The sequence below is a fragment of the Melanotaenia boesemani genome, chromosome 5 (assembly GCF_017639745.1).
Source record: "Melanotaenia boesemani isolate fMelBoe1 chromosome 5, fMelBoe1.pri, whole genome shotgun sequence".
In the NCBI taxonomy this organism is placed as follows: domain Eukaryota; kingdom Metazoa; phylum Chordata; class Actinopteri; order Atheriniformes; family Melanotaeniidae; genus Melanotaenia; species Melanotaenia boesemani.
Window position 1 is genome coordinate 4,227,489 of NC_055686.1, and position 25,135 is coordinate 4,252,623.

At 39.9% G+C, this 25,135-nt stretch overlaps 2 protein-coding genes across 2 annotated transcripts in view; one reads left to right on the forward strand and one right to left on the reverse strand.

Moving 5' to 3' along the window:
* Positions 1-25,135, forward strand: part of LOC121640286 — a 73,413-nt gene that overhangs the window by 10,798 nt on the left and 37,480 nt on the right. The window contains exon 5 of the mRNA XM_041985992.1: positions 2,632-2,958. Coding sequence (XP_041841926.1) covers positions 2,632-2,958 — 327 coding nt within the window. The remainder of the gene's footprint in view (positions 1-2,631; positions 2,959-25,135) is intronic.
* Positions 12,918-14,306, reverse strand: LOC121640524 (Fc receptor-like protein 4). Its single transcript, XM_041986349.1, has 6 exons — positions 14,234-14,306; positions 14,081-14,116; positions 13,644-13,904; positions 13,322-13,564; positions 13,090-13,097; positions 12,918-12,991 (listed from the first exon to the last, which is right to left on the reverse strand). Exons 1-6 carry the CDS (start codon positions 14,262-14,264, stop codon positions 12,965-12,967), a joined length of 606 nt encoding a protein of 201 aa, XP_041842283.1. The 5' UTR covers positions 14,265-14,306; the 3' UTR covers positions 12,918-12,964.

Consider the following 25,135-nt stretch of genomic DNA (forward strand, 5'->3'; position numbering starts at 1 on the left):
GAAACGGACCGGTTCTCTAACCAGCGGTGTTTCCTAATCAGTTTTCAGATCAAGGACCATTTCGTTTACACCAGAGACCCCACAGTACTTAATCTGGAGGTTCAACTATCATGAATAAACTTACGGAACCTATAGTATTAATAATTTTTAACATTTATAGCCCATCTACATTCGCGAAATCGGCTTTGAAACTGCTAACATTTACGTTGCTAACTCTACTGCAGCCTCCAACAAATGATCAGATCCATAACTGTCATCAGGGATAGAAGAGATAAGAAGCATGCTGCAGTTTATATTAGAATTATAATTAAATAACTTCATACTTACAACAGTAGAAAATACCCTCCCCCTCCATCGGTACCGCTGAGTCGGTGGCTGCCAGCTCTGAAAAACTGGTTGAAAGTCCCTCCCCTTCCGCTACGTCAGCAAGATGGCGTCCGTTCAGTGCGTGTAGTGTCCATCGTTTCGCACTAGATTTTTGGCCGAGTTTAGGGCAGCATCCGGATACTTTCAGTGCACTGAGTTTTTACTGAAATTTCTGTGTCAGCGCACTAAGCACTTAAATGTAGTGTTCGAAGTATAGAAGTGCGCGGTTTGGGACACACCCCAAGTCTTCGTGGTGATTTCCTTCCCGTTGACCAAAGCTCTTGGTCCGATGAAGTCCGCCCTGTGACCGTCTTTACGAGCTGGCCATATAGCAGCTCCAGCCTCTGTCTCTGTTTCTGTTAGGTCTTCACCAAAGTAAAGTTTTCTTTCCTTCAGGAACGAGTGGAGCTTTGCTTTCCTCCATATGGCGTCTCTGACAGATCTGAGGGTGAATAAAACTAAAGCTGCACCTGGTTTTTGGTTGTTGCCGTCTCTTTTACCCAGCCGGTGTGCAACATCAATTCCCTCCATCGCCTGTTCTCCATGTTCTGGAGCAACTTTTTGGCAGATTGTGGACACTTTCTGTTTTATATCTTTGTCCTTTTGCTCTTCTAAGCCAGTGATTCCCAACACTGGTCCCCAAAGTCCACTATCCTGCAGGTCTTAAACATCTCCCTGCTGCAACACACCTGATTCCAATTAAATGGTTCTGCACAAGTCTGCTAATGAGCCATGAATTGTAATCAGGTGTGTCGTAGCAGGGAGACATCTAAAACGTTAAGGATGGTGTGCCTTGAGGACCAGGATTGGGAAACTCTAAGCCATAAAAACTAAGACACCACCTTCTTTTCTAGCGTTCAGCTTCAGCTAGCCGTTAGCTAGATCAGCTTTGTCTTCTTGTTGTTTAATGTCATTTTTTTCTAGGACGTCTTTGCTTATTTTGATGTCATTGTTTTCATTGTGAACATATTGTAGTGATTTTTAAGTTCTTAAATCGTCTCCATGTTGCTGCTGATCAAACCTTCTTGTTTGTCCGCCTGTTCATTGATTCTGATGGTGCTGATAATATTTCTTTGTAGTTCCAGCAAGGAGGGATCCATGCTGTTACTGTTCTTGGGAGGCGGGCTGTTTAACGATGTGTCTGGGAGAGGCTTCAGGGTTATGTCTTCCTCTTCTTCCATGTTTATGCAGCTACATTTATCACTCACCTCAGAATATAAGTGGTTGGTTGGAGTCTTCAGAGTATTGGTTGTCTTCTCTTTTTCCCGCTGTTGGACATGTGAACTTATGTGTTCTTTAGCTTCCCCAACAGAGCTAGTTAGCTGGGGGACAAAAAGGGTCTAGAGTTTGTTTAGTGTCTTCACAGGATTTAGTTCTTTATCTGTACATAAATGTTTTAGGCTTTTATTAGGTGTGTAGCGGTAAAAAAATACAAAAATGCAGATGAATTTTACGACACATAAAACGTATGTCTTAACATGACGCCATCTTGGCTCCTCCCCTCTTCTTGTGGTTCTCTGACAGTCAGATTTGTTCCAGAAGCTGAGACAGAAATGTGAAGAGAAAGTTCAGGTTTTGTTCCAGAAGTCAGGAAAGCTCCTTCAGACTGAGTCCTTCACCAGTAAAGCAGCTCCACATCATGACTTTACCAAACAGAGTTGAAGCTTCACTGCATTTATCTCACACAGAGTCTCCATGTGGAGCAGCTGTTCTTCTTCTGTGGTGGTAAACAGCTGGATGCAGCAGCTTCAGTACATGTTCCTCCTGGAGCTGATCTCAGTCGTGGTGGAGTTCAGCTTCAGATGGTTCAGATCAGAGAAGACTCATCAGATCTTCATGTTTCTGAGCTGATGTGTGTCAGACATGAAGACTGTGGAGGATCAGCCAGCGTCTGTTTAAGGAGTGGAGAGTTCTCAGCTCTCTGATCTTTATCTACTCCACTCTCTCCTCACTCATCCATTCATCTGATTGCTTCCTCCTCAGCTTCTGACTTCTTCTTTGGTAGCTGCTCCAAATGTCCTGAAGAAGAAAACAGGTCTTCATCAGAAACTGGTTTCATTGGTTTCTGTCAGACATGTGACGGACGTCAGGTGAGCTCAGGTCACCTGGTTGATCCACGTCCTCAGAGAAACTGCTGGAACTTCTTCTGTCTGAACACTGAGAGTCCTCCACCAGCATGAGACCCAGAGACCAGGATGAGACGGTCATGTGACCATCAGAGCTGCTGCTGCTGTCTGTACAGCTGATGGTGTTTGTTTCTCTCAGTCTACCAGGTGGAGGCGGAGTCAGGGGTGGAGTCTGTCCTGCTGCCCTGCAGAACCATAGTTCACCTGCCTGGAGACGCTAAAGTGGAGTGGAAGGATAACATCTACTGGAGGGTCCATGTGTATGAGAACGATTCTGACCAGCTTGAAAAACAGAACCAGTTCTACAGAACCAGAACAGTGATGGAGAGAAACCCTCTACAATCTAGAAACCTCAGTCTGACTCTGAAACACCCCACATATGGAGAGAGTGACACCTTCACCTGCAGCGTCTACAGCAGGGAGGGAAACACCCTGATGAAGAAACAAGTTCTGCTCACAGTCAGAGGTCAGTGGATTAAATCTAATGTTTGAGTATTTTTCCAATCAGCTGATCAGTTGTGATCAATACTGATCAGAGTGTTATAAGAAGGTGAAAGTGAAATGTGTGTGTTTGAGAGTAAATGTGATTGAATGAGTTCAGCATTTAGCTGCAGTTTCACAACGCTGCTCGTAGAGTTCTTGTTTGATTGGACCTTAGGACCGCACAGGAACCAGGACCAAAATCCACTTTATTGTCGTTGCACAGGGTGCAACCAACCTGAGGAAGCAGCTCTCATGGTAAGATAAAAACACACTCCCGATAAAATAATGATGAAATGAAATAATTAAAATACATTTAACGTTTGACGGACAGCAAGAATTATTACACAGGCTCTATTTCAGCCAAATGACTCAGTACTTCATGGAATGAGAGTTCAGGGATGAGACAGCTCTGGGATAAAAGCTGTTTTTCACTCTGTTGCTTTTTGCTTTTATCTTTGCTTTTATTGTCACAGCCTGAATATTAGTAAAAAGCGGAGCAGGGGTGGAGGAACCTGAAGTGATGGAGAACAGTCCGACAGCATGACAGAAGTAAGAGCTCAGCTATATGAAGGCAAGAAGAGGAGATTTATATGATCATGAGCGTCTCCACTAATTACTATGAGCTTAAATCAACTATTCAGAAGTGTCAGCAGCTCAGATCAGGTCTCTGCTCCTGCTGCAGCACCTGCACATGACTATGCAGCGTGTGCTGCTGGTGGCGGCTTGTTTTACTCCAGCTTCTTCCTACCTGCTTCCACCTCCTTTCAGAAGATTGCTGCAGCTTTGGATTGTTCTTCAGTCCACGTTGTTCCACCTTGTAGTGGAATTTTATTATCAAAGATCACACACTAAGTGAGAATCAAAGTATTTTATTAAGAGCTGAGGGGAGGAAGTCCCTCTCAGTGCTTCCACTGGATCCTTCCTAAACAAAAGGGACTGGTTCTGCTGGGAATCATTTCTACCAGTGGGATCAAACACCATCAGAGCTGCTGACTTCTTCTTTCCATCAGACCAACACAAACAGCAGCTCCATCACAAACGTGTCTGAGTGAAACTTGAACTGATCCACACCCACATAAAGACGGAGAGTTTTCCTCCGTCTGGAGGCTCATCACTGGGACCAGCGTGTGTGTGTGTGTGTGGGTGTGTGTGTGTGTGTGTGTGTGTATGTGAGGACATGACAAACACTCCTTCAGCCTCACATTTAACGATCATCCAGCTTCTTCCTCCTCACAGCTGGACTCATTTCTTCTTCTACTGTTTCTTGTCAGCTCACACACTTCCAGACTTTCTGACATGTTTCACACATGACCAGTTTCCACTTCCAGCTGAACTGGTTTCCAGCTTTCTCACATACCTCTCCACTCGTGTGTGTGTGTGTGTTGGACGGTGTAGTGTGTGTTAGATGGACTCGCTGAGTCTCAGATGGAGACCTGAACCTTCATGGAAGCTGGTCTGGGATCTGCCAGTGGACTGTTTCCTGCAGCATCCTGTGCTGAGGAGACCCAGATCAGCTGTGTGAAGTGGAAATGTGAGTGTGAGGGAATTTCTCCTCCACATCTCTGAGATCAAACGCTGCAGAAATCATCTGATGCTCAGACTAGTGGAGGAAGGAGGACCAGGGTTCAGGTCTCCTCCAGGATGATGAAGCAGCCAGTAATGTAGAGCAGCTTCAGGAAGAGCTGAGAGAGAATCCTCTTCCTTCTTCCAGAGGCTGAACTCTTCCTGATGAGCAGCATCCATGGTGTCCCTGAGGATCCAGTCTGAGCTGCTGTTTCAGTCAACAAACAGCTGCTGAACGTTGTGCTGCAGGAGAAACCACAGCAGCTTTCCTCCTCAACACATCTGGAGGAAGCTCATCTGTAGGAGACAGCTGGGTAGATGTAGCTGGAACATCTGGAAGAATCCAGTTTGGAGTCCTAAAGTCCAGAAGTCGGGCTGAATGTGGATCAGGAGAGATTTGGGACTGAAAGCTGCTTCTCAGAGGTGATGTTGATATGAAGCTGGAGTCTCTTCACTGATCCAGTTTCTCTTCTTCTCTGCAAACATGATGTTTGTGATGTGAAGAAGAAGAAAGAGCAGCTGCAGCTTTAAATCCACTCACTTCTTCATGGATCTTCTTCTGCAGCAGCTTCTTCACACTGGATCATCTGATCTTCACTCACTGTTTGATCCCACTTTCTGATCACTCATCAATAAGCTGATCAGCTGATTTTCTTCTTCTCTCAGTCTGTCAGGTGGAGGTGGAGGAGGGGGCGGAGTCTGTCCTGCTGCCCTTCAGAACTACACCTGACCTGCCTGGAGATGCTGAAGTGATGTGGAGGCGCTTGGAACCTAAACCAGAAATGATGGTCCACATGTACCAGAACGGTTCTGATCAACCTGAAGACCAGGACCAGGTCTACAGAAGCAGAACTAAGATGAATCAAGATCCTCTGAAAATTGGAGACTTCAGTCTGACTCTGGAACATCCCAAACATGAAGACAGTGGACGGTACAGATGTAGAGTGAAGAGGAGAGGAGGTTTCATCAGATGGAAAACATTTCTGCTCATAGTTAAAGGTTTGTTTGTTTGTTTGTTTGTTTGTTTGTCTGTTTTCTTGTCTGACTGTCTTCTGTCTCCTCTGCAGGGAGAGTTCAGGTCCAGGATCAGAGGACATCAGGAACAGAAGCAGATCCGACTCCTCTGATGGCTGATCAATCAGTCTGATCTTTGATTATTGATCCAATCTGACTTTGGATCAGAGAGAAAATATCAGTGAAGGATCTGATGGACGATGGATGAAGAGAGGATTTGTTCCAGCCTGCAGTCGTTGTATTGATCAGTAGTGATCAGTGATGTCAGAGTGGAGTCAGTGTGATGTCACATGTTGATCAGCTGTGTGTTTTGGACTCCAGCATCTTGTTGTTGTTTGTTTTAGACTCTTAGTGTCATGAAGGCGTCCTGCCGTAGATCCTGTTAACTGTGACAGAGGTCTCACTCTGGACCAAACTTTCCAGCATCGTGGAGGACGTTCCCTCACCGTAACATCTGGAGGAAGAGAAGAGGGAACTTTCCAGATGTTCCCTCACCGTAACATCTGACCCATCCCCCTGATATTATGTAGAAAATAATTCAGTCTTTGTCTTGTTTAGCAATAAATATGCAATAATTCAAACAGGCATTTAGAGGGTTAAAAACTAGTGATGTGCTGATCGATACCAAAATATCAATACTACCGATACCAGCTTTTTATGTTCTAGAATCGATTATCATGTTAGAATATCGATATTTTACTGATTTGGGGTAAAAAAGAAATCTATCATGAGCTGGAAAATCCTGGAACTGCCAAGTTAATATAAATTTATAACGAGGTCTCACAACTAAACATGATACGCTGCAGAAACAGAAGAATATTTGTTTAGTTGGTTTCTCCCACAGTGAGTATTGATCAGTGTTGGCTTATTGATCAGTGATCAGAAAGTGGGAGTCAAACACTGAACATGATCCAGTGTGAGGAAGCTGCTGCAGGTGCTGCTACCAGACTCCATTAATAGTTCACTGCTTTCATTCTTCTTCTGCCACAAAGTTTCAGCAGAAACATGATGTTTGTGGAGAAGAAAAGAACATTTGTTCCTCATCTATTTTCTCAGAGAGAGATCAGATGGAAACGATCAATCCTTCTTAAATCTAAACCACAGTTTAAGACGTTGTAATTAGCAAATAGCAAAGCAGAAGGATTCATGTTACACGACGCCTGGTCCAGGTTTCACATCTGCAGCATTCATGGTTTTACAGCTTCCTTCTTCCTGTCGTCTTCCATGTGAGACAGACTTTTTATTTCATTCAATAAATCACAACTCATTTTAAAATCAAACACCTTCAATCAGATGTTGAATGAAAAAGGAGCAGCAAGAAGTAAAGTCATTTAAACATCATGGAGCAGCTACACTCAGCTCAGAAGTCTCGTCTTCAAACCTCATCACGGAATAATTCTCCAGAAATGAGAGAAGACACAGAAATGTCCTGATAAGACGGTTTTAATGAGGAGAGTCGCTCTAAATAATCTGAAAGTTCACATCTCAGAGAACGTGCTGATGTTAAGAAAACCTACAAAGATTACTGGATCCATTTTAAGCCGTAACACGACTCAGAAATTCCTCCAATGACGTAGATTCAGCTTGTTCAGCTGCGTCTCTGTGGTGGACATGTACGGCGAGTGGAAGGGGCCAATTCTGTGTTCACCTAGCACAGAAGAGGATTCTTCACCTCCATGGGAGAGCTTTAAAATGCAGATTTTTCTCTGGTTTCCAGGTGGCTGACGCCACATATTGTCCCACATCTCATGTAGAAATCTGATGGAAAACAAATATTTCTGCAGAAACACTGAGTGGAAGCTGGAATTTAACACATTTAACCACAATATCTGACAGAAAAACCACAGTTAGATTTTATTTCCCTCATCGTGTTCACAACTACTACAAAGTGTTTCTTTGGAAGAAGCTCCCACAAAGTCTTCTTTTCTTTTCATGTGAATTTAGTCAGAAATGCTGCAGATATTGAAGTCAGGTTGCTGCTGGTTTCAGGACAAATAGCAGCTAAATGCTGCACTGCTCAGATCCACATGCACACATTTTAATGAGATGGCTTCACACTTCATTCCTCCATGTTTTCTGTCTAGATTCAAGATGAAACTTTGACATTTGTCCTTTTTTTTAAAACCTAATTTCTAGATTTTGTTTTTACAGTTTAACCCTTTGAAGTCCAACCAAGAAAAAATGTGGAGAAAACTTCATTTATTTAAATCTGAAGTCTTTATTTGGGTCTTTAACAAAATGTAAAAGATTAACTAAAATATTTTTCTATGTTTTCTATTTATTACAGTGTGATATGTAAAAGTTATTGTAGTACAAAATGTGTCCACCAGGGGACAGAAGACAAGTATTAGACTGTGTACAACAGGGTTTTGAGCAGTTTTTAGCTGCAGCATTAAAGGGTTAATACACTTCCATTAGTCTTTTTATTTAAACTCTGTCAGTGAGAGAAATGAGCTGGAAGTATCTGAGTAGCGGCTGCTTAAACACTGAGGAACCGAGCTGAAACGCTTCCTTTATGGCCTCCTTCAGTAAAGAAAACTCTGGAACATTCTTGATGAGAGGTAAAGGAATTATTACGTCCCAGAATGCTTTGCAGTCGCAGCTTTTAGGTACGTTGATTTGTTCCCACCCAGTCATACTGACGGTGATTCATGTCAGCAAACAGGAGAAAATCATTTTTATCAGTGTGCTGGAAAAGTTCTGCTTATTATGGACTAAATGACTTTTGTGCTGCAGAGACTCAAAGCTGGAAACAAGAAGAAAGAAATCATTTTATTTAAGAGTCAAACATGACATTAAAAAGATGGACAAAGGGACACAAACAGGGCCGTAGCAGGAAATTCTGGGCCCTGTTGGTGGGCCCCTATGTGGACGTGATGGATACCTCTTACGCATACTTTTCCCACGGTAGAAGACCAAGCTGATAAATCTGATCCTAGTTTAAGCTGGAAACGGTAAAATGGTTTCTCTGGTCATTTTCCTGGTTCATCTGGCAGATATTCGTCTGCATGGCTCCGCCATCTCAGCCCAACTAATCTCAGATGAGTCCAGAACACAGGACTCCTGATACGTTGTTCCCTCTGACAGATACATAGCATCTTCAATCTTTGCTAATTATTATTACCACACTCCACAATGTTGAAAGTTTTCTAAACAACTTCTTTGTTTTAGTGATGAGACGCTGTTTATACAAACCATAAAATGATGATTAATCACAACTGAAAAGTTCATATTCAAACTAAATCCAGGTTTACAGTGAGGGGGGCTGCTCCAGGGTCTCAGAAATCCACATAAAGCCAGAGTCTGGTTTCCATCGGGCCTTTGTGATGCCGTCTGTCCTTCATGGTTTTAACACAACTGAGGTTCTTTTTCCCCAAGATGCAAGTCACCAATGAAAGAATACGGATAAAACTACCGTCAAAACAAAAGTCCTTCACGTTCGGTCATATTTTTACCAACTTTTCTAAGAGTGTAGATACGTACATAAATTCACATTTGTATGTGTGTGTGCACAAACATAAATACACACACACAAACAGGATGCTGACAGTGTTTCCTTGCTGTAATTTTCTTTTCCCATTTTCCAAATGTTCAAAAAATAAAAACAACTACAAAAAAATTGTATGTGGACCAAAATATAATAATAAACATAATAAACCATCCCCCTTTTATTCATTTTATTCTGGTGAAAAACTGATTACAATGCTGAATATCTAAAATGTTTTGTGCTGATTTAAGTTGTTCATCAAGCTCAGTTTGTCCCACACAGTTAACATGGTTAGCATGTAGTTGCTACGTTTGGCCACTGGGGGGCGTGTCACACACAGTGACGCTGCTAACAGCTTTCCAGCAGTTTTTTTTTTTTTTTTATTTTTTATTTCAACTTACAAAAACCTTCAATTTACATTTGTTTGAACATTAAATGAAAAACAACTTACAAACTTTAACAATGAACTCATTTGAGGACAAGTTACTTGTGAAAATTTACAACCAAAACGAAACAAAAATAAACACATATACAGGGGTTGACATTTCAGTGATGTACTTAAGCGTGTCTGATGACAAGGCGTGTAAACTTAAAAGACAAGAGACTTCAACATTATTTCATACAACTCAGTTATTGACTCATTTTCCTCTGCTAATACTTTTATGGATGTTATGTAATTTTTCATTTCATTTTTAAATGCGTTTATGGAGGGTTTGCTGTTACTCCATTTATTTTTGTGTATATGATACTTTCCCAGAACAAAGATAATATTTACCATTTTTGATATCTTTTTTTCCAGCCCCTCCCTGTAGATCATCACTTGATGTGAGTTAAACGAGGAATTGTTTATCTCAATTTTCAGCCATCGGTAAATATCTTCCCAAAACCTTGTTATGATTGGACAAGAAAAAAAGAGATGTTCAATTGTTTCGTTGCTTATCATACAAAAAACACATGGATTGACTTCAAAATTAAATCTTTTTCTCATAGTTTCAGCAGCAGGATAAATATTATTTATCAATTTGTAATGAACTTCTTTTGTCTTGGGTGGAATTGGCCATTTCAGATAACTACAAAATTCTGTTTCAGTGCAACTTCTTTTTCTGTTATTTTTATTTTTGTTACTTTTTTGATATCATGGAAAAGCTTTTCTTTAATCACATCTCCAAGTACTCTGTTGTTGCATTTTTTATCACCAATTTTGTGTTCACCAATTTTTAAGTCAGGTAGCTTGACCGATACATTTGAATTCGTAAGGATATTTTTAATCATGTGTTTTAAGGGAAGTGGAATAGCTCTACTGATTTGGTTAAATTCTCTATAAGAGCATTTTATATTGAATTTTTTTGCAAATGAATTGAATTCCAGTGTATTTCCATTTTCATCCATCAAGTCAGCAATAAAAAGAACCTTCTTGTCGTATCATTCTTGTTTAAATAAAGTCTTCCTGTTGATTTGTATGGTTCTGTCATTCCACAAGTTGGAGCTATGAGGTGTGAAGTTGTGAGTGAACATCATTTTCCAATACAGTAGTATTTGTTTATGAAAGTCAGCAAGTTTGATCGGTAGTTTGTTTATCTCAAAGTCACATCTTAGCAAAAAATTTAGTCCTCCAACTTTTTGGAAAAGACAGTTTGGTATGTGAAACCACATCGAGTTCGGTTTTGTTGAGTAAGCTTTTATCCAGTTTATTTTTAATACACCTATCATAGCTTCAAAATCAGCAGCTTTTAATCCACCATGTTTATGATCTTTTACCATTATAGATTTTTTTAGGAAGTGTGTTTTATTTTTCCATATGAAGTTAAAGATGATTGAGTTTACCTTTTTAATCATTTGGGGGGGCACATATAGAGATTGACAAGGATATACTTGACCTTCTGCTTTGGTTAATAAAATTCTGCCAAACATGGTAAGATCTCTCATAAGCCAGTGGTTAAGAGCTTTTTTCATATTTTCTATTTTCCCTTCAACGTTCTGTTGTTCTCTTACATGTCTGTCTTTAGACAATATTAAACCCAAGTATTTTATTTCAGTCTTTATTGGTATGGAGCCTATGTTTGTCTCAGTGCATGGATGAAGAGATAGTATTTCACATTTTTTCTGGTTTATGCTTAGACCTGAAGCTTTGGAGAAGACTGATATTATAGCTAAGGCTTTTTCTACTAATGATTTACTTTTTAGAAAGATTACTGTGTCGTCTGCAAATTGACTTATTTGGTATTCATAGTCAAAAATGGTAATTCCTATCATCTGTGGATGGTTTATTATTAAGTATGCTAGCATTTGGATGCATAAAATAAATAATTTAGGCGAAATAGGGCAATCTTGTCTGATACCCCGTAAAATCTTTATTTTTGGTGTCATTCCAGGGTTGAGGGAGATATAACTGTAGATGTCACTGTAGAACATTTTCATGATCCTGCAGAACCCTTCTCCAAAGCCAAGTTTTTTAAGCACCACAAGCATAAAGTCATGTTCTACAGTGTCAAAGGCTTTGAAGACATCTATGAATAGTATAAGACTCTCTCATTGAATGAATGATTGGTAATTAATCATATCTAGAATTAGTCGGATATGGCTGTGTATATGTCTTCCCTTTATAAAGGCCGATTGATATTCCTGTACAATTTTACCAATTACATGCAGCTTTCCAGCAGTTCAGGGCTGTCAGCTGATGAAAAGTGTGGATGCTGCTCACTGTACCTCTGATGTCTGTTTGCTAACAAGTAAAAATTCACCAATAACATGTATGAGACAGTAAAAGAGTCCCAGAAAGTGTGGGAAAGTCGGCTGTTAGGTGTGTAGTTGTCAGAAGTGTGGTTAATGTTGTTAGCATGAGGAAGCTAGCAGCTATGCTAACTTTTATCTGCCGTATCTGGACTAGAGTACAGCTGTGAGTGTTTGTGCTGAAATGTGTCTACATGTCCCTGTAGCTAAGGAGAAGATGTAAAGTGCAGGAGGAACCATTGTAACGTGTTATTAGAGTAAAGTTTGCAGTGTGTGGATGCTGCCTGTACCTCTCATGTCTGCTTGCTAACAGCCGACCACAATAAAAACCCACAAAGATAACACACTGAGTCCTTAGTGAAGTGTGCAACACATTCATGCAGTGTTTCTCAGTCCTGGTCCTCAGGACCCCCTGCCCTGCATGTTTTAGAGGTTTGTAAATCCAGCACACCTGATTCAGATCATGGAACTGCTCCTCCAGGTCTTTATAAGCTGCTAATGATCCACTTATTTCAGTCAGATGTGTTAAAGAAGGAAACATCAAAAACATGCAGGACAGTGGGTCCTGAGGACCAGGACTGGGAAACCCTGCATTTATGGAGGAGTTTAGGTCCAGTCCCTCATGCACCTCAGGGTTTAACTCTGATTTTACAACAACATTGCAGCCGTCTTCATTGGCAGTTTTTCTATCAGAGCCTGTACAAGATAAAACGCTTTGCTTAAAACCACAACCAGCTGTTTAGTTCTGGAAACTTAAAGGATCATATTAAAGTTGCAGCTTTATGAGCTAAATGCTTTTCTAACCTACTGTTGAATTCCAGAATCTTTTATTATAAACTTTTCATGTTTATTTTTATCAGCTTTTTCTATTCTTCTTCCAGGAAATGTGTCTAAAACACAGGACACAGGCATGGCAGACATTTCTGTTCATTCTGAACACAAGTTGGAACATTTGCTGAGATTACAGCTGCAAATACACAATAATCTGAATACTGACTGTGTTCATGGATCAGAACAACGTCTCTGTTAACAGATGTTCTACAAACATCTGGCTTCTAAAGTCTGAAAACATTAAATGTGAAAGAACAGCAGGAGAAGAGAGAGATGAGATATTCAACTCAGTTTAAATGATGCTTTGTGGTGACATCATCATAGTCATCATCCAATCTCTGATCAGTCTGGGTGGGTGGAGACATCACCATGGAGACGGGTAGGTCACTTCCTGTAGACAGAGCAGGTTAGAAAGAAAATGTAGATTATTGATCAACAGAAGAAGAAGAATTCAGAGATTGTTTGTTTGTTTGGTTGGTTCAGTGTTACCTGTGTCTCTGTGTCGATATAAAGACACCATGAGGAGGGTGGAGATGAAGTACGGACAGAACACCAGCAGGTGGAGGAGCAGAGTGAACAGAAGATGGAAGGAAAATGAGGAAAGGGGTGGGGCTACAGTAGTGGGTGGGGTTGTGGTTGTAAGTTTGCCTGCAGAGAGAATCCCACCTGGTCAGGTGACTGTGGATGAAATAAGTGCTGAAATGAGAGTGAAGCTCCTCACCTGTGACAGAGATCCAGCTGGGTGGAGACTCTCCATGACTGCTGATGCTACACCTGTAGAGACCTTCATCAGACCTGGTAACATGGTGGAGGGTCATGTGACCTGTAGACTCAGTCCTGATGAGGGAGCCATCTTTATAGAAAGCAGCTGGGAGGTTGGAGGGAGGCTTTGATTGACAGCTCAGAGTGAGGTCATCTCCCTCCATCACAGGGAGGACAGGACTCTGCAGGATCACTGATCCACCTCAACACAGAGACAAACTACAGCATTTCATCCATTTCCACACAGCTTCATCACCACTAACTCCACAGTCTGATCTTACCAGTGACAGTGAGGTTGATGCTGTTACTGGTTGCTCCCTCTCTGGACTCACACCAGTAAACTCCAGAGTCCCTTGTGAAGACAACACTGATGTTACAGGATGAACCAGCTGCTTTCCTCCATCTATCTCCACACTCAGACAGTTGTCTGGTGGTGTTTCTCCTCACCGTCCATCCAGCAGAGCTGTCGTCCTCCTCACAGATCAGAGACACAAAGTCTCCTTCAAACAGCTGAGATCTGCTGGGACTGATGGTCAGACGAGCTGTGAGGGATGAAATGACACAACAATGATCGTTTCCATGAATGTGACATTAAATCCTGTCAGAGAGTCTCAGAGAAGAGACCTGGACCACCAGAGTCAGACCTGAACCAGTAAAGACAGACAGTCTCTGCTGTCAGACAGGGTTTCTTGGACAGAAGCAGAAGAAGTTTAATAACCTCCGTTTGTTGTGCAGCACAGCAGTGAGATCAGAGCTGCAGAGAAATGACACTCAGCTCAGTTGGAGCTTTAATGACTGCTCTGCTGTGGGAAGCAGCAGTGATCATCTCTCAGCATTTACACACCAACACACATCCAGCAGATGGACTCACCCAGCAGCATCTGGACACATGTTCCCTCCATTCTGCAGCTGGATGGAATCAGACCAGCAGCAGTTTGACTGACAGGAAACCCTCCTCTTCCTCTTTGTGTGCTGCTACACGTCAGATGGTCTGAGAGTTTTTTCCCTGAACACAAACTAGGAAAGACTTTAAAACAAGAAGTGGTAACACACAAACACACAAACATGGTTGCATGCTAACAAACACAAGAAAGCTTCTTCACTCTGACTTGGATGCAGTAATAACAACCCAGGTAGAATAAACAGTCACCTTCACACTCCTCACCACTGAAGATGATGAAGATCCCAAGACTAAACCCCTCACTGGAGGCAGGGACTCACCCCACCCAGAGGGAGAACTCCACCCACTTCTGACTGGGAACCAGAGGCTGAAATTTAAAGGAGCTGAATTTCCTTCTGGCTGTGTCACATCCAACAGCAAACTATGAGGGTATTTTTCTATCTTTAATCAAGAGTGTAATCGTTTGCTATTACAGGAGGATTTCTTCTCACGCTCAAATATCATTTCCTCTCCCTCAAAACTCTGCTCTCAGAAAGTCTCTTCTTGCTCTCAAATATATCTTCTTCCTTCCCAAACTCTGCTCCTCTTCTCAAGTTTAGTGTTACAGGTTAAAATCTCCTGCATCAGACTTGGTCTCTTTCTCTCACACCCAGACACTTTCTCTGCTCTCAAAACTTCTGCTCTTGGATATTTTTTCCTCTCTTGGGTTGCTGAAAGAGCTGTCTGTCAAACCTCCTCCAGCCAATAGAATACAAGATAAATGACCACCACGTATCTTCAGGGTGCGCTTGTTTTACTTGACACAGTGACTCCAGACTAGTTAACTGTTTTGGGGGTTTTTTGCCACCAAAATTTGCTCATTATATCATTTTATGCTTTTTCTCTTTAAAGTAGACACTTCTTTGTAGTAAAACATCCACAGCTAAACGTCAGTTTCTCACAGCGACTTTCTCTGCTCCAACATTCCTCCCCTCCCTACTGCTCTGACTTCTGCTTTGTGCTTCTCTCTCCTCTCCAGCCCGACCATTCTTAAAGAAGCCAGGCCGTTCTTTTAACAACTATAAACACCACCATGGTTCTGCACATTGACACATAACTCTTGCAATCTGTTTTTTGTAATCTGGTGGGCCACAGATTATTGGCCCGCAGACCGCCAGTTGCCGACCACTGCTTTATGTGTTCTCACAAAGTCATCTTAGTTGAGGCAGCAGCCAATCACATAGATTTATCAGAGGCCCAATGAGTTATAATATTACTGCCTATTTTAAAAGAAAAGAGGAAAAAAAATGCAATTAACAAGTCTGGAGTCTCTGTGTGAAGTAAAACAAGCGCACCCTGAAGAAGGCCATGACAATTTGCTTGGTCATCATTTATCTTGTATTCTATTGGCTGGAGGAGGTTTGACAGACAGCTCTTTCAGCAACCTAAGAGAGGAAAAAATATCCGAGAGCAGAGAAAGTGTCTGGGTGTGAGGGAAAGAGACAAAGTCTGTGCTCTGGAGATTTCAACCTGTAACACTAAACATGAAGAGCAAGTTTTAAAAGAAGGAATTTCTTTAGTGTGAGATCAGAGTTTTGAGAGAAAGCAATATGATATTTGAGAAAACAAGAAATCTTCCTCTCAAATTAAACAATTACGCTCTTGATTAAAGACAGGAAAACACCCCCACACATTTCTTCCCTCTTTTCCCTCCTGAGCCATCGTGGAAATGATGTGATGAATATGTATTACGGGCGTCCACCTGACCTTTTATAGCCACCATGTGGGCGTGGGAAGGTGCTTCCTCACGTGCGCCCGCTGTAGAGGTGATTCTGATTTATAAACAGAAACAGGAGTAGGATTGTGTGCGCACGCTTTGATAAATCTGAAAGTTTTTGTGTGCCGCATTTCCTTTTTTCCCTTCGTACGCCACCTGTAGTCTGCTTTGCTACGCACAGTTTGATAAATGAGGCCCTGGACTGTAGAAGAACATAATGTCAGGAGGCTTTTCCTCGACTACAGCTCTGCCTTTAACAGCATCCGGCCAGGCAAGCTGGTAGGGAAGCTGACTGATTTGGGGGTCCCACCCACCACTTGCAATTGGATGTTCTTATGGACAGCCTACAGGTTGTGAGGACAGGGTAAAAAAATTTCAGCTCAGCTCCCCGTCAGTACTGGTTCACCACAGGGCTGTGTCACGGTCTGCGGTGGAGGTGAGGACCCAATTGCAGGCAGTCAGGAGGCAGAACTCGGTGCAAGTAACAGGGTTTATTCTCTTAAAAGTCAGGACAGGGAACCAAACATGACAGAGATAAACTAACTACATGTACCGCATAGGACCACATAAGAGGACGTACGAGGATCTGACAAGGAGTAACTGAAAACCCAGGACATTTATACACGGAGGGAGTAATGGAGAACAGCTGAAGTGGATGAGTAATTAGACCAGGTGTTCTAACGAGGCAGAAACAGAAACCACACAAGGGAAAAACTAACTTAACATGACAAATCCAAAAACCCAAACCATGATCTTAAAGCAGAAACTACTGACAAAAACCAGAACTATAACCCAGAACCATAACTAGAAAACGAACACGACCCACACACAGCCCGTGATCGTGACAGGCTGCTGCCTAAGTCCAAAACTCTTCACCCTGTACTCCAGTGTGATTGGGTTCTGTGCAGCAGAATGGAAAATATGCAATATTCTCAGGCTGAGGGAGTTGTTGTTTATATTTTATGTATTATTCACTGTTCTCTTTTACCGCTTTATTGTCTGTTCTTCTGTCTGCACTCGTTTTAATATCTTTTTATCTTATGGTTTGAATTCTAAGCGTGTGTTTGCACAAAATTTCCTATGTACAAATGACAAACTGTCCGAATCTGACAATAATCAAGCCGACTAAAGATGGAGGCATGGACTAGTTTTTCCAGGTCTTGCTGAGAAATCAGATCTTTAACCCCTGATATATTCTTAAGTTCACAATCTGTAACAGATCTGGCTCCAGAGTCTTTGAGATCTTTTTGAAAAAAACCCGTGTGCTGGATGTCCAAGCAGCTGACATAAGATGTCGCCCAGATCTTTGCTGTTAATGGGATTAAACTGTGTCATGGTGCTTAAACTGGTTTTCAATGGACACAGTACGTCTGTTGAACCTGCTGTTGATGAACCAACCGCTTGTCTGATATTCTGGATTTTGTCTGTGAAGAGTTTGGTGAACTCATTGCAGCCTTGGTGGAATAAAGTTCAGGTGCTACTGACAGAGGAGGGTTTGTTAACCTGTCAACAGCAGCGAATAAGACCCGAGCATTATTATTTTTATTATTTTTGCTAATAATGTCAGAGAAATAGGACTTCCTTGCGTTCCTCAGTTGTAAATTATAAGAATAAATTATTATAGTAAACTCTGTAGTACTGTAGTAGTATAATAAATGCCATTATACTAAACCTTGTAGTACTATAATAAATGTAATTATAGTAAACCCCGTAGTACTGTCTTCTTCTTTCCTTTCGGCTTTTCCATTTAGGAGTCGCCACAGCGAATCATCTGTTTTCATCTATCCTCTGCATCCTCTTCTCTCACACCAACTACCTTCATGTCCTCCCTCACAACATCCACAAATCTCCTCTTTGGTCTTCCTCTAGTCCTCCTGCCTGGCAGTTCCAACCTCAGCATCCTTCTACCGATATATTCACTATCCCTCCTCAGTACATGTCCAAATCATCTCAGCCTGGTCTCTTTGGCTTTATCTCCAAAACATCTAACATGTGCTGTCCCTCTGATGCACTCATTACTGATCCTATCCATCCTTGTCACTCCTAAAGAGAACCTGAACATTTTAGTTTCTGCAACCTCCAGCTCTGCCTCCTGTCTTTTCTTTAGTGCTACTGTCTCTAAACCATGCTACATCGCTGTCCTAACTACTGTCTTGTACACCTTTCCTTTCATTCTAGGTGACACAATTTAATCGCACATCACACCTGAAACATTCCTCCACCCGTTCCAATCTGCTTGTACTTGTTTCTCCACCTCTTTTCCACACTCTCCATTGCTCTGAACTGTTGATCCCAGGTACTTAAAATCCTCCACTTTATTTTTATATCTACTCCCTGTAACTTCGCTGTTCCACTTGGTTCCCTCTCATTCACACACATGTATTCTCTCTTAAACCCTGTAGTACTATAATAAATAATATAGTAAGCCCTGTAGTACTATAATAAATGTTATTATAGTGAACCCTGTAGTACTATAATAAATATAATAGTAAACGGTGTAGTACTATAATAAATGTTACTATAGTAAACCTTGTAGTAGATCCAGGGTCCTTTCTGAGTCCAGTGTTACTTGCCAGGACCAATATGGCGGTACCCTTGACGTAATAAGCGGGCACCAATGTGGCGTCAACGTATGTGATTGATACCTGGATGAACAGCCATCTGATATAAAAAATAGCAGCTCCTTTCTGCAAGTAGTGGAGGTTCATATGCTAGCATGGCACCCCATGCTGCATTTCTACTATAAAAAGGAGAGAAAAAACAAAAACTGTGTAGACTGTACCTGTACCCTCCCCTTTTCCCTCCCCCAGACACAACCGCCAATGACTGAACGCCTACAAGGATAACGGGAATCAGGTGGTACCAGCCAGGCCATTTCGAACGAGTAGCGCTAACCCACGTTGGTTCGTGAAAAGAAGTCACTGAATCTGAACAGAAATGTATAGAGAAGTTCTACTCCTCATATTTGTGTGTACTGCATCTTCCATGGGTGAGCTTTGAAATGTGTGGATGGCATTTGTCGACACGAAGCTACTAGAAGTAGCTAGCTTGTTTAGCTTAAACACCGTTTAGCTTACCTTGTTGTAATTACAGTGGAAAAGTACCATGTAATGAATTAAAACTTCTAATCCAACTAGCAGGCAGGAACTATTTGACTTCGAAGGAAACCCAGAGACAGTTGTCACTGATTAGTCTGTTTTTATAACTTTAGAAGTTAATATTGTCGCGTAGCAACACGTCGGCACGAGTTTCCAGAATATTGCTATAAGTTTGTCGCTTCATTTATACTCTTGTAGTTTTACCATCATTTTCTTCGGTCATGTTTGTTTCCAAGTTCGTTGTGTATTTTCTCTGTATGTTTCTCTCTAAAGCGGTCACTTTAAATATGAGCTCTGAATAAGCCGGTTTACCTGTTGCTCTCAGATGAAGCTGAGGTTGTTTCGTAGCCATCTTGGAGCAGAACCTGTTAAATCTTCTTGTATCTGGTCAAATCCGGTTTGAATGACACATAGATGGATGGCTGGTTCTTTATTTGTGCGTTTGTACGTTTTTAACGTGTTCCCCCCTCCCTCTTTTTATGTATTGTACAGCACTTTGGTCAGCTTTTATGTTGTTTCTAAAGTGCTTTAGAAATAAAATGGTATGGTAAAAAAAACAAAACAACAACATCAAAATAAATAAATAAACAAATAAACACAAACGTATTATTTGTTAAACCTTTCCAAAAATAAATATGGTTAAATCTGGATTCAGTTATTCTGCAGAGGAGCTAGATTAATTAAAACACAGCTTAATAATTGTAAATTAATTGTATTTGTGAAAATACTGGGGAAAGGAAGTTAAAATACTTTTCCCTCATCTTGGCCTAATACCTGCCCAATTTCTTACGTGTAGATTGGACTGTATTATCACTGATGGTCAAGTGTTTTGTTAAAATACAGCATTTGATTTGTAAAACCTTTCTTTGTCTTAAAGTTTACACCAAGTTCTTATAAAAGTCTTGGACTCTTTGTAGATTAGAACATATCAGTGGTTGAATTATGGCTGCACCTTTTACAGTTGACAAAGTCTGAGAATTGTTTAATATCAACAAAGAAAGGAAGCTATAGAAATATATAACTAAGTAATAAGTACAATGCCCTAATAATTTTACCTAGTTGAGTGTTTTTTTTCCTCCAAGAAACAAGATCTTTATTAAATAAAAACTTTGAGGCTGTGCACAGACCCTGAGTTTTAATTTCAGACCAGTGTTCCTGTCTGTCCACTGCAAGCTGAAAAACATTTTCCTGAGTTTCATCATCAAAATGCATTTTCATTATAGGTGTTGAGACATGAAACACAGCATATAACCGTAATATACACACACTTCTGAATGCGTTTGTAAAATGAAACTCTCTCTGTTGGATCTGTCCATTAATATGTCATTTCTTTTCCTTCTAGCAGCTCCAGTAACGTCAGTACCACAACGCACCACCCAGGAAGAGAGGAAGCATGCAGCACAAGATGACCCAAGAAAGAGTGCCACCCTGTCGTCTTCTAGTTCTTACATTACTCTTACAGACGGTAGGCCGACTCTGACTTCTATTTTAACTCAGCCAGTGGTGAAATCATGATGATGATGAGTTAACACCAACATTTAAGGGCAGTTATTGTTTCTTGTTTTTATTTGGATATCCATCAGCTGCTGCTAATCCACAGTGTCTATGCACGTATACATCAAGGTTATTATAGTTAACAAACACTAACAAAAAGACGAAAACTAGAATTAAAAAAACATTTTCGTTAACTGAAATAAAATAAAAACGAGAGTTTTTTAAAAGAATGTAAACTAACTTAAACTGTATTGTGTGTTTACAAAACAAACTAAAATGAACTAAAGTTTTAGCAAAAATGCCCTTCGTTTTCGTTTTTTGTAAATTTATTTCATACATAAGCCCTCGGGGTTGATATGAAATCTATTTACTTCGCTTTGCCGGATTTACGCCAGGTGTCTGCGTCGTACAGCACCTATATTTCAATTTTCGGTGATAACTGCAAATAAAACTGAAAAGACAAAGAAAACAATTTTAAAAAGAAATATGAGTCTGCAAAATGTTAATAAGTTCAAGGAATTACTTGCCTCTAGTTCATGGGATGATTTATATGAGATGAAAAGTGCCGATTTAGCATATCAAAAGTTTATGAAAGTCTTTACAAATTGTTTCAATGATTGTTTTCCAAATGAAAGGACCACAAAAACAAACCGCAATCAAGATTTAAAGAATCCCTGGTATACAACTGATTTGATGAAGATATTAAAGAAAAAGAATAACTTATATAAAAGATACTTATCAAACCCGACTCCGCTCACTCGGGCTGTTTATAAGTCTTGGAGAAACAAATATTCAAATTCTATTAGACTTGCAAAAAGGAATTATTTCAGCAATAAAATTATTAAATGTTCAAACAATACAAAAGCTACATGGAAAATAATAAATCAGCTGTTTCAAAAGGATGATGCTTCCCCGAAATTACCCAGGGTCTTTTTGGACGGTGAAGAATCTCTGGATAATCCAGTGGACATAGCTGAACATTTTAATAACTTTTTTGTAGATATTGGACTAAAACTCACAGATGAAATTCCAGCCTGTGATGGAAATCCCTTGGATTATATTAAAGGTTCATTTCCTACTATGTTTTCCTTTAAACCCTTGGATAGGCAGGAAGTAAGTGATGTCATTGACCAGCTAAAAACATCTTCGGCTGGCCATGACAATATTTCAGTATCTTTGGTTAAACAGGTCAAAAGTTTTATTTTACAACCAATCTTTTATATTTTCTCCTTGTCTTTACAAACAGGTGTAGTGCCACAAGAGCTAAAAGTCGCTAAGGTAATTCCTCTGTTCAAAGCAAACAACCCCTCACATTTTACAAATTATAGACCCATATCCATTTTACCATGTTTTTCGAAAATATTAGAAAAAATAGTATATAAAAGAATTCTATACCATTTAGATTCTCATTCAATTCTTTATGATCACCAATATGGATTTCACAGAAACCATTCCACTTATATGGCATTACTCCATCTTGTTGATAAAATTACTTCAGCCCTCGAAAATGATGAATTCGCTTGTAGTATTTTCCTGGATTTATCCAAAGCATTTGACACTGTAAATCATAAAATTTTATTATCTAAACTATTCAGATATGGTTTTAGAGGTGTCACTTATAATTGGCTATCGAATTACATTTCTAACAGAACTCAATTTGTTTCTATTAAAGGGTGTTTTTCAAGCAAAGTCAATTTACAGTGTGGAGTCCCACAAGGGTCCATTCTTGGACCTCTTTTGTTTCTTATATATTTAAATGATTTATTTAATGTCACAAATGCATTCTCACCAATTATGTTTGCAGATGACACTACCATAGTTTTGTCAAACACAAACTTCGACACAATGATTAAAAATGCTAATACTGGACTAACTCATTATGTTGTATGGTTTAATTTAAATAAGCTTGCTCTAAATATTCAAAAGTCGAATTTTATTATTTTTGGTGGTAGAAAGCTGTACGAAAAGAATTCATCACGAATCAGAATTGAATCGACTGAATTGCCACAGGTATCAATCACTAAATTCTTGGGAGTTTTCATTGATGAGAGTTTGAGTTGGAGAGAGCAGATTGATTATGTCACTAGGAAGATCAATAAATCTATTGGTATAATAAGGAGAGTAAGCCATCTTCTCACCAGAAAGTGTCTTCTCACATTGTATTATAGACTTGTGTATCCTTATTTATCGTACTGCAACATAGTTTGGGGGAGTACTTTTCCCACCATGCTAAACAAGCTTTTACTTTTACAAAAACGTTTTGTTAGAACAGCCACCCGATCAGAATCATGTGTATCCTCTGTACCTTTATTTCAGGAATTAAAGATATTGACAGTTTATGAGATTAACATTTTTCAAATATGTGTTTTTTATATATAAGTGTTTGGCAATCGAAAAAAAAATTCCGGATCATTTTAGGATTTATTTCACAGCAAATTCATCTGTTCATTCATATAGTACACGTCAGTTAGGGGATCTTCATCCTCCAAAATATCTAACTCGTCGAGGTCAATTCTTCATTCGGTATAGAGGTGTAATATATTGGAATAAGGTCTCTCATTTAGCAATGCAATGTTCCACTATAGCAAATTTCATGGGTATTTTAAGAATTTATTTAAAGAATGGTGGCATTTGACATACCCATCATATTCGAATGTTTTATTGTGAACGTGATCAGGCTATGGAAAAAGCAGAAGTCTGTACATGTTGTATATTTTTTTCTTTTTCTTTTTTTTCTTTTTTCATTACTGTTTCATTTAATTATTAGCATTGTTTTAATCTATGTGTTTTAATCAATTTGCTTTAGGTGGAGGCTCCGAATAAGCCAAACTGGCTTTTTGCCTCTTCCTGCACAGCTTTTTTTTCCTGTTTATATTATGTGATGTGTGTAATATTTTGTGCAAATAAACTAAACTAAACTAAAAAAAAAAAGGTCTGTGACGTCATGTGTCAACAGCGTGTCCGCCCACGCTGGCTAGCGTGATGCTACAGAGAAGGTTTGGAGAAAGCGGCAGAGTCCTATTTGGGATTTCTTTCATTATGACCATGTCAAAGAAAAAAATGCCTTGTAGAAGAAGCAGGTGGTAAAATATTTAAAAAGGAAAACACACACAAAAAAAAAAAAAAAAAAAAAAAAAAAAAAAAAAAAAAGGAAAACACACGAATCTGAAAGTCCATTTGAAAAGCTGCACAAGAACAAGAAGACTAACCAGGAGTACCTAGACCAGGTAGCCGCTCTGCCCCAGAAAGAGAAGCTTCAACCAGGCTGAGCAGCATGGGGAGGGAACGTGAGTCACAGACACACTGTGAGTTACACACACACAGTCTCACACACACAAACAGTCACACACAAAATCTTGAAAAGCTGAATTTGAGAGGCTTAAATTAGTTTTTATTTACAATGTTGGACAGCAGGTTATGTACGCTTAGCATAGAAAGCAGTTTATTTCATGTACAGGACAATTCAAAGTGCTTTACATAAAACAAAAGCATTACAGATATTAAGAATAATAAAAGACATTAACACATAATCACAATAAAATAATAAATTACATTAAAATGATTAAAAGCAAGATAAGTTAAAAAAGGTACCGTGCAGATTTCATGCATAGACGCATGAGAAAAGAAAAGTTTTTAACCTGGATTTAAAAATGTCTACATTTGGGGAAAGTTTAATCTCCACTGGCAGATTGTTCCATTTGTTTGCAGCATAACAGCTAAATGCTGCTTCTCCATGTTTAGTCTGGACTCTGGTCTGGACTAGCTGACCAGAGTCTTTGGATCTAAGAGCTCTGCTAGGTTTATATTCTCTGAACATATCACAGATGTATTCTGGGCCTAAACCATTCTGGGATTTGTAAACAAGCAGAAGGCTTTTAAAATCTATTCTGTGACTGACTGGAAACCAGTGTAAAGATTTCAAAACTGGTGTGATGTGTTCAGATCTCTTAGTCCTGGTTAAAACTCTAGCAGCAGCGTTTTGGATGAGCTGCAGATGTTTAATGCTCTTTTTAGGAAGTCCTGTTACAGTAATCCAGCCTACTGGAGATGAATGCATGGATGATTTTCTCTTGGTCTTTCTGGGAGACTAAACTTTTAATTCTGAAAAGAAAAGAAAAGCACATCATCATCCAGCTTAGATACATCAGTATCTTAACCAGCTGCTGGCTCTGTGTTCTACCAGACACGTTCACTTTCAGTGTGTAAAATATTTACAGCTTTATCATGTCCAGTATAAAATGTGAGGTCCTGTACTGTTAATCAGCTGCAGTGATTTGTACTAAAGTTGCTGCACCTCTAGTTCAGTTCTTTATGTAGTTAATTATGAGTTTTTTCATCTGAATGAATTAAAACTCTGGTCTAGAGGTTGTTGGGTTTTTCAGGTTGTTCATGATTAATCAGACTGAGCTCCTTTAGACTCCTGGCTACCAAGGACTGTGAACTGTCTCTTGAATGGATTCATGTTATGTTGATGTGTGTCTTTAGCATGTTGGTTATGTTGATTTTTATATAGCACACTATCTC